This window comes from Cyprinodon variegatus, unplaced genomic scaffold (genome assembly GCF_000732505.1).
Source record: "Cyprinodon variegatus isolate N-32 unplaced genomic scaffold, C_variegatus-1.0 Scaffold309, whole genome shotgun sequence".
NCBI lineage: Eukaryota > Metazoa > Chordata > Actinopteri > Cyprinodontiformes > Cyprinodontidae > Cyprinodon > Cyprinodon variegatus.
The window spans coordinates 711,070-720,110 of NW_015150762.1; the positions used below are offsets into that span (position 1 = coordinate 711,070).

At 36.7% G+C, this 9,041-nt stretch overlaps 1 protein-coding gene across 2 annotated transcripts in view; it reads right to left on the bottom strand.

Moving 5' to 3' along the window:
• Positions 1–9,041, bottom strand: part of LOC107090734 (oxysterol-binding protein-related protein 2-like) — a 14,338-nt gene continuing 5,297 nt past the window's right edge. For both annotated transcript variants that reach the window (XM_015384292.1, XM_015384291.1), the window contains exons 6-14: positions 7,939–8,036; positions 7,408–7,590; positions 6,073–6,180; positions 5,903–5,992; positions 5,689–5,815; positions 3,429–3,548; positions 1,757–1,880; positions 1,575–1,665; positions 1–823 (exon numbers count right to left, since the gene is read on the bottom strand). In XM_015384292.1, the coding sequence (XP_015239778.1) occupies positions 721–823; positions 1,575–1,665; positions 1,757–1,880; positions 3,429–3,548; positions 5,689–5,815; positions 5,903–5,992; positions 6,073–6,180; positions 7,408–7,590; positions 7,939–8,036 (1,044 nt within the window). In that variant the 3' untranslated portion in view covers positions 1–720. The remainder of the gene's footprint in view (positions 824–1,574; positions 1,666–1,756; positions 1,881–3,428; positions 3,549–5,688; positions 5,816–5,902; positions 5,993–6,072; positions 6,181–7,407; positions 7,591–7,938; positions 8,037–9,041) is intronic.

Here is a 9,041-nt window from a genome sequence, read left to right on the forward strand (position 1 = left end):
ATTTTTTTGTCAGGTCATTTAGAGAAGCCCGTTTTTGTCAGTAAGAAATCTCTAGTATATAAATGAATGCATTCATTCTAGGTGCAGGAAATAGTTCATTTATGGCTCAAATTTGTCAAATAATATTTTGGTGAGCATGCGAGCACCAGTTTATTTATCTGTTCTCAACACGACTACATACTGTACTGATTTATGTTTATGATAGGAGTAAAAATGGTGATAAGCAGCTTTATATTTTTTTAAATCTATTCACAGGAACACTTGTGACATTTTACAGATATTTAGTGTTAAATAAAATAAACATCTAATATCTGAGTTCATATAAAAGTAGCGGATGTGTTCAAATAATCCCTGATATTTAATGCAACATGATAGAAGGATGTGGATGACCTGCAGGATTTACCTGCACTAAAGGTCTTGTGTGTCCTGTCCTGTTGCAGCCTGTCTGTGTTTCTGAAGTTCACAATGGTGGCGTGTTTACAAGCCTTAAATAGTGAGTAAAATGAGTGATTAGGGTGAATAACAGTGAATGTGTCTCATGATAGCATTTCTGATCAGTGCATTCTAAAAACTCTTGCAGAGCATGTTCACAGTCATTACAGATGATCGAATTAACGGAGATCAGTTTTCTTTAACAAAGACAGTGTCAGTCTGTTTCATTTGGCCATTTCAAGGTCACATATCCGAGATGTTGAGAAACAAATGTAACATTTTCACGATTCAATAAATGCTGGGACAGTCTGAGTACTTCCTGTCAAAGTATCCGCCTGTGTACAGCCAGTCCTCGGCTCCTGTGAAAGGGTTTGTTCCCGATTGGAACCACCTGAAGAGAAACAAAGAGTTGCTTTTATTGATGAGGTTAGACGGTGTTTGAAAGCTCTGGAAAGGTGGGGAAATGTTTGGATTGGAAAAGTTGCAGCTAATAAAAAATCTTATACCACACTGCAAAAAAAGGGTGTCTAAAATAAAAAAAAGCTAAATTCCAGGAAAAATAATTCAAACCAAGTGAAATTATCTGTCCATGCAGCAAAATAATTTCAATTTCACAAGATTTCTTGAATTTAATCTAGAAATAAGCATGATAAACGCTTAATATTAGAAATTGTCTTAAAACAAGATAAAAGACGTTTTTTTTTTTATCTTTGTAAGAACCAGATAATATGCAGAGCAGAGATTTAGAGAAGGTGCAACCATTGAAATCAAAATATTTTAGAGAATATTAAGCCAGGACAGACAAAAACAAACGGATGCAGAAAAGCTGGAAATATATTTCATAAGCGACTAACTTAGAAAGCAAACCTGTTCACTGGATTGTCAGTAAAAAGGACTTGATATTTTTCCTTTGTACATGATTCAAAAATAAATTATAATTTTACTTTTACCTGTTGGTCAACTATAAAAAACTTTCATAGACATTTGCAGTTTGACAAAAAATTTAGCCAAATAAAGATCTTTTAAAATAAAAAAAGATCTTATTTAATCCATTTGTCATATTATAGCAAGTGTTTTTTTGTTTATGTCTCCAAAGACGGCATGGTAACTTTGCTTTGTAAAAATGGCGGGTTAGTTCTGACCTGGTCGACCACTCCTCTTCATCCTTTGATCGTTCTCTGCGTGCAGCTCGCTGTTTTTCCTCTAATCGCTCCTTTTCTGCACTAGCTAATTCTGAAAACGTAGAAAACAGGGGAAAACAGGGATTACTAAAGGTTTATATCAAAATGAATTTTTGTTCATGTTAGCATTAGCCACCTTTTACCTATGTCTCCATTTTCCATGGCTCTAATATCGGGCCTCAGCCGGCAGTCCGTTGGTGCCAGCAGCCTCTCCATGCCGGGCTCCAGCTCATTTAGCGTCACAGCAAAGCTGGTGAAGTTATACATCTACCAAGAGAACAAATGAAAAACACAGAACCTGTGAAATAATTACACTCTCTGACTCAGTGGTTCTCCGTCAATCCAAATAAAATGTCCCAAAGAAAAAGAACCCTGAGAATGTAACCCAAAAGGACACATGCTGACCTTTTCAGCACTGCTAAATAAAACAGATCTTCTCGCATCAAGTTCTGGGAACTTCTAGAAAATATTCCCACTTTCAAGATATCAGTACTAATCTCAGATTCAACATTAAGTCCTTTCACATTCTTTAAAAACATATATAAATCTCCATGAAGCAAACCTGTTGTGGTTTGTCATGTGATGAACTAGCAGAGAAGACAGTATTGATAGCGTCAGTGAAAAAAGCTGCTATTATCTAAAGTATTGATAGAGTGCAGGAGGACTTTAAAATGATAAACAGACGACACAGTGAGAGCACATTTTTAATCTAAAGTTCAGAGGTGATGAACCTGCTCTGCTGGCAGGTGCTGAAGTTCGGAGCCCACATCGAGCCGCTTCCACATTTGATCAATTATCAGTTAAAGGTCAATGCTTTAAAAATCAATATCATGTCTAATGTGTCACTAAAAACAACGTTTCTTAGCTAATGTAAACCTGGTTGCTTAAAAGTTGAAAATGAATCCATAAAACTTTAGAAAAGTGTGAGATGTATTTTTTAACATTTTTAAGTTACATCTTTAAACCATACCTCAACTTTATACACCTGCATTCCCCTTTGAAATGAACAATACAGGTCCTTTTCAAAATATTAGCATATTGTGAAAAAGTTCATTATTTTCCATAATGTAAGGATAAAACTTGAACATTCATATATTTAAAATTTATTGCACACTAACAGAAATATTTCAGGTCTTTTATTGTCTTAATACGGATGATTTTGGCATACAGCTCATGAAAACCCAAAATTCCTATCTCACAAAATTAGCATATTTCATTGGACCAATAAAAGAAAAGTGTTCTTAATACATAAAAATTCAACCTTTAGCTCATCCACAGTGTTGGGTCTTGCGTCTCTCAACTTTCTCTTCACAATATCCCACAGATTATCTATGGGGTTCAGGTCAGGTGAGTCAGGTTCAGACTCACTCTTCTTCGTTTTCTATGCTGGAGATCAGTTTTGTTTTCAGATGTTGTAAACATAATGAGAGTAAGTGTTCAATAGTTTAAATTAAAGATTTGGGACCCATTAAAATATACTCATTAGTTCCTAGTTTACAGGCAATGCTCACCTTAAATTTATTATTTTTTGATAAATAATAGTCTTTAGAGGACTGAATAATATCTGTTTATAAACAAACTATTCCTATGCAGCATTTTCTGCATGTGTAAAATAAAAAAATAAGCACCAGCTTATGTCTTAATTAATTTTGAATGAATCTTAATTTTAAGATTAATAGAAGAAAGAATTGGAATATAAATGTTTCTATATATAATTAAAAGAAAACAAAAAACAAAATACTGGCTGTTTTTCATTCAGGACAGCAGTAGAATCCAGTTGTTAACCAGATTGAAATGCTATTTTGAGTCACAGACCTGCGCTGAGTTAGCGGGCCGCGGCGTTATCCTCCACAGTAAGGCACTTCCTGGTATCACGTTCACAGTCTCCTGAATCTCTGGCAATTCGTCGTCCTCCTCACCTTCACAGCTGCGTTCCTACACACAAATAACGACAAAACGTCACCTTCAAAGTGACGAGCTCAAGCAAACTGAACAGACTTTTCAGTGCAACCAGGTGAATCATGGGAACTACGGTCGCCACAAAATCAACACTTCTCAAGCAACAACGGCATGTCATTTCCAGACATCATGGTTTAAAGTGCTGGCAATGATCTAATCAAACAAATACTAAAAACATACAGTAGCGAGACACTAAAGATACCAAACGCACTCTTACCTTACCTTAAACTAATGCCACTGCATGATATTGTGAAAGGAAAAGACAGCATTTAACAAAAACAGATTCAGTCACAAATCAAACAGATTACTGACAATCATATGAGAAGCAGCAGCTTTACACTCGACGTAGACAATCAAGAATGCAACGGACTCCTCATAAAACTGTGGTAGGTTTTAGAAAATAGCCTATATTTTTTATTACAAGGCTGTAAGGGCTAATTATCTTGGTATGAAGGCTATGACCTCTTCAGGCCGCTAACCCCTCCTTTATCAACTAGCCCACCACCTTTAACCCCATAATGCCAAATGTATCGTATTTGATACATACGGTTTCTGAAATGTTTTGCATCTGACACCTTTTGCATAATTTAATAGTAAAAACTTTGCTCAAAATCCTATTGAACACAATCAGATATACCTGATAACAGCCAGTAGAAGACTACACAAAAAATAATCTTGACTTATCGCATAGTAATAAATTATTAATATCAAAAATATATTTTTTTTCTTTTTACATATTTTGTTAAAAGGGCAAATAAGGAATTCAAACAAAAAAAAAAGTAATTTTCTATTTTGTTTTTTTCTTGGATCGGGCTTTAAAGGGTTAACTGAGCACTGCTAATTAGCAGGATCTGACTTAATAGATCCTTCAAAACAAACAGAGATTCTGGTTTCTACCCAATAAATGAAGTCCCAAAATGTTTTTTAAATTTTATTTAAATGTTATATCTTTTTAAATTACACAGAAGTACTTGGAGATAAGAGCAGATGAATGGTGTTCAACCAGAAGCAGCTAGGTTGGGCTACTATAGAGCAAGGAGAAAAAAAACCTGGCAAATAAACATCAGTGATTGTTTTAAGGGTTTTTTAAGCACCTAAAAAAACTCTGAGTTTTGTCAGATGATCTCCAGCACATCGGACAGATGGTATCTGCAAGTGTTGTTATACACACTTGCAAAAGGGCTGCAACTAATGATCATTTTGCTAATTGATAAATCTGTCGACCATTTATTTTCGATTAATAACCAGAGAGCAAAAGGTTCCTTAAAGATTGTTTTTAAACCAGGTGAAACTACTAAAACTTTTCCACTTTAGAAGTTCTAGATTGACAGATGAAAACTTTGTAGCCTAAATGCAATTTTTTTTTTTTTTTTTTTACAATATTTGTGATGTGATGTGTGTTGGTTGCTCTGTCAGCTAGACGTGTTTTAGTCTCTGTAATTCATTTAACGATTGATTACTAAAAATAGCTGATGATTATTTCAATAATTTGATTAATCATAATTAATTCTCGATAATGTTGTAACCAAATTAGGCTGTGTTGATAATTTGACCTTGATAATTGAATCAAACCCCAAAATTTTCAAAACTTTTAACTGTAACATTAACTATGGTTCAATATACACATTAGGCTATTGGTAAGTAAAATGACTGTTGCTAAATGTAAACAAACCTGCTTTCTTTAACCTCTTTACTCTGGTTGCATTTGATATTATGAATAATCAGGCTTTTAATTCCTAAAAGCAAGACTAAAAATAGCTTTATCATGATTGTGTTTGTCATGCTGGCAGTGGCCTTTCACTCAAACAAAATCAGAGGATTGTTTCTGCCTCCTGACTCTGGATGTGCCAGGGTGGAGCTATGAGTAGGAGTATTTAGTGCAACTAGCTGCTGATGGAGCCCAGAGGAGTGACACAGAACACAGAAGAAAGTCTTTTTTTTAGCTTGGACAGAGAATATTTTCCAAACACATAGCAATCAAATCACATTGACTAAGTGAAATGACTCATGAGAAGGTAGCAGTGTCTTTAGCTAGTATGAAGGGACTATTAGTGGGATCTCTTCTCTGCAAATGATCATGCACCGAGCAAAGCAAGCGGCCTGCATGGTTTCTTACCTGCTTCAGCTTCTTTGAGTCGCTTCCTGCTTTCTTCTCCGATTTCTTGTATGTTTCATAAAGCTTAGGGTCAATGCTGTACATGCACTCTGTCCACTTGCCATAGATGACTCGTCTCTTCTTCTTACTGGAACGACCACAACAAGCCATGTTCAGAAAACTTGCAAGTCATCAAAATTTACACCCGACGGACCTCATGTGCTCATTCTCTTACCTTTTATCTTGGATATACCCTTCCACTTTATGAAGATCCTTTCCGAACATCCCGCATGCTTTGAAGTTCAAAACGCACTTCTCTCCAGTGCTGAGGGATTACAGGTGGTTTAAATCAGGGATACATACTCACTGGTCCAACATAGCTTTTTTAAGGATCAGTGACTTTACCTGTGGTTGACTATCTCCACCGTTCCATATTGTTCAATCCAGAGTTTTCCCAAAATGATGTTATGCACACAGCACATTGGATTTGTCCACGTGTATGCTTCTTTATGTCTGTCAAAACAACAGCATTAGAGACAGATTTACACATCCAAGAAAGATTCAAAATCTAACATTTGAACTGATTATGCAGCTGCGTCCTGAAGCTCTAAAACTAGGTTCCGACATATTTGCTAAAGCCAGATGAACAGAGCAGCTGATAACCAGTTGCAGTCTTTTGTCTAACTAATTACTAGGGGTGTAAATAATAATCGTTTTATATCGATACATCCATCCAACAGGCGACGATCTGATACGTCCGCAAGAGTATCGATTCATGTTTTTTTTTTTCCTCCGCTCTATTTTTATCCATTTGCTCCTGGGCATGATTCTGACTCCCGTGCTGCAGTGGCGCTAAACTTATTTTGCCCTCCTACCTCGCTTCCTGGTTATACTCTTACAGCAGTGTGTTGCAGTGAGCCTGACACAGACATTTTTGATTTATGCCCAATATTGAAGCGTGGTCTGCGTTAATCGCTGTGGGTCTAGATACGGCCGAGGCAGAGAGGAACTGGGGGCGAGTTTGTCCGACAACGGAGGGACATGACAGTGAAAAATAGCGGGGATCCAGGTGGAAAAAGGGTCCTAGCGTTCTCGCACACCTCAATCTTCTAACTGGTCAAACTTCACGAGTTGTTTTCCGCAATTTCGGTCATAAAAACAAAACAAGCCGGCCTCCTGTCTGCGGCACTGTCTGCGGTCAGCTACAATTTGGGAGAGGTGCAGCGGAGCGTCTGCGGAGGGGGCGGGGACGTCGACACTCTGGAGCCGAGGTATTGCTATGCACTCATTGCACTGATTATGTGCAGTATTTTTGATGCAAGGCCTTTCAGAATCTATAACGCAGGGGTATTATTATTTTTCCATGAATGAGGTTTTAATAGGAATAGGTGGAGTACAACTTTTGTACTTCTGTTATTTGCTGTTGTTTTTCAAATAAAACGCTTAACGATTACAGCTTTCATTGATTTATTTCAAATTTGAAACATTGTCTAGCCTGTAAGAAAAAAAAAAGAATCAATAAATCGAATCGTATCTTGCCGTATTCTTGAGTATCGAAAATAATCGAATTGTTGGGTCAGGAAATCGATACTGAATCGAATCGCCATGATGGATGTGATTTACACCACTAGTAATTACCTACTGTTTTTGGAATCAATCCAAGTGGACTGATGCTCCAACAAAATCTCATTAGGAAAACACAGGAGGAAAAAAAATTCATAAGTGTGAGTAAATACTTACTTTGATAACTCCAGCGTCATGGTGCCTTTAGGCTCAGCTTCAATGCTTTTACCCCAGAACTTCAGTTTCGGGTAGATGGAGCCATGAAACTCAAACTCTTGCTTCAGAGACTGAGCGTGGAAGGCACTGATCGGGGGGTGGTGGCTCACCTGCTCAGAGATCAATCTGTATCCTTCATCCTCTCTGCAGAATTAAAAGAAAACAACATTAGCAAATATTGCAATGGGATAATATAGGTAAACATTGCAAAGGCTATATCAGCCGTTATTCATCTCTGTGACATTTAGCATTTTAGGCAGTGGAATTATTGAGAGTCGGTTCAACCATCTAAATATGACAAAGTATTTTAAATGTAAGATTATGACAGCTGGAATATATTAAGAAGTACTGCAGTATGAACCATCTTTAGCAATATTAAAAAAAACTATTGTTTAAAAGATGAAATATTCACTATGCAGGAATATTGAGCATTTAAATGTGGATATAAAGAACATTACCACAGCTAAATATCAACCATTTCTTCTTAATTACCTTATGAGTTCATATGTTTCCCCCAACAAAGGATTAAATGGCTTTCCAGTCCTCTCCCATTGAGATGCTACAGCAGAAACAGCAAAGGCAGCAACAACCTGCCACAGATACAAGAACTGGATCAGCTAGGAATTATATCCCAATTATAATTCTGCACATTCACATCTGAATTGCATCAAAATAGCAGGTAAAGATGCTTTAAGAAAACAAAGACTCTGAAATCACCTCGTCAACGTGTAATACTCGAGCTTAGGTCATTTAATCAAACAGGCTGCCATAGATTTTTGGGACAAGTTAAAAAATACTTCGGCACCACAGATAAATTAGAGAATCCAGATGCATATAACACATATTAGGTTAAAGGCAAATTCTCTTGCAACATCTGAATACTTTACATGCATGCCCATGCTATGCAGTTGCTCTGTCTGCACTAATGAAGATTAATTTACCTCATCATAACAGCTGCTTGGAGAGACAGCGACAAAAGGGAGGCTGGTAATATCTTTGAATTTAAAATAAAACCCTAATCTGTGTATGAAGAATGTAATGTCTTGGCCAAGATGGTCACACAGTAGCCAAGCATAATTAAAACAGAGTGAATTTCTTTCCCCTAACTCAGTAACAAACCTTAAACCCTTCATCCCTTTAAAGAACGGAATCAGTGACTGCAGCTTTAGCTTCTTTCTCCTCTAATCTTATATATGAGAATCTACAATTTAAGCCTTTTTTATTCAAACATTTCAGAAAAGAGCTGTAATTATCCTACTGTAAAGCTGATATTTTTGCTTGACGTTATCATACTGTCAAAACTTCATACAGGCCCGTGCCAACTCTAGCTACTCCTTTCTTATTAATCAGTACAATGAGGTTGTCTATGTTTATGTTCAAACATTCAGGTTTCCATTAGATTTCTGTTACTTTCTTTTTTATTATTCAAATGTTCCATTGTTTCTAGTCTGCTCTTTTCTTCCAGGGTTCCTACAGCATAAGGCAAGTTAAATTCAAGACTTTTTAAGACTTCTTAATGCCACTTGAAATTAGCCTGGGTGCCAGTCCGAACTTAGTCCCGCCCACAAGGTTTGAGTTCGGGGAAGTTCGGTCTG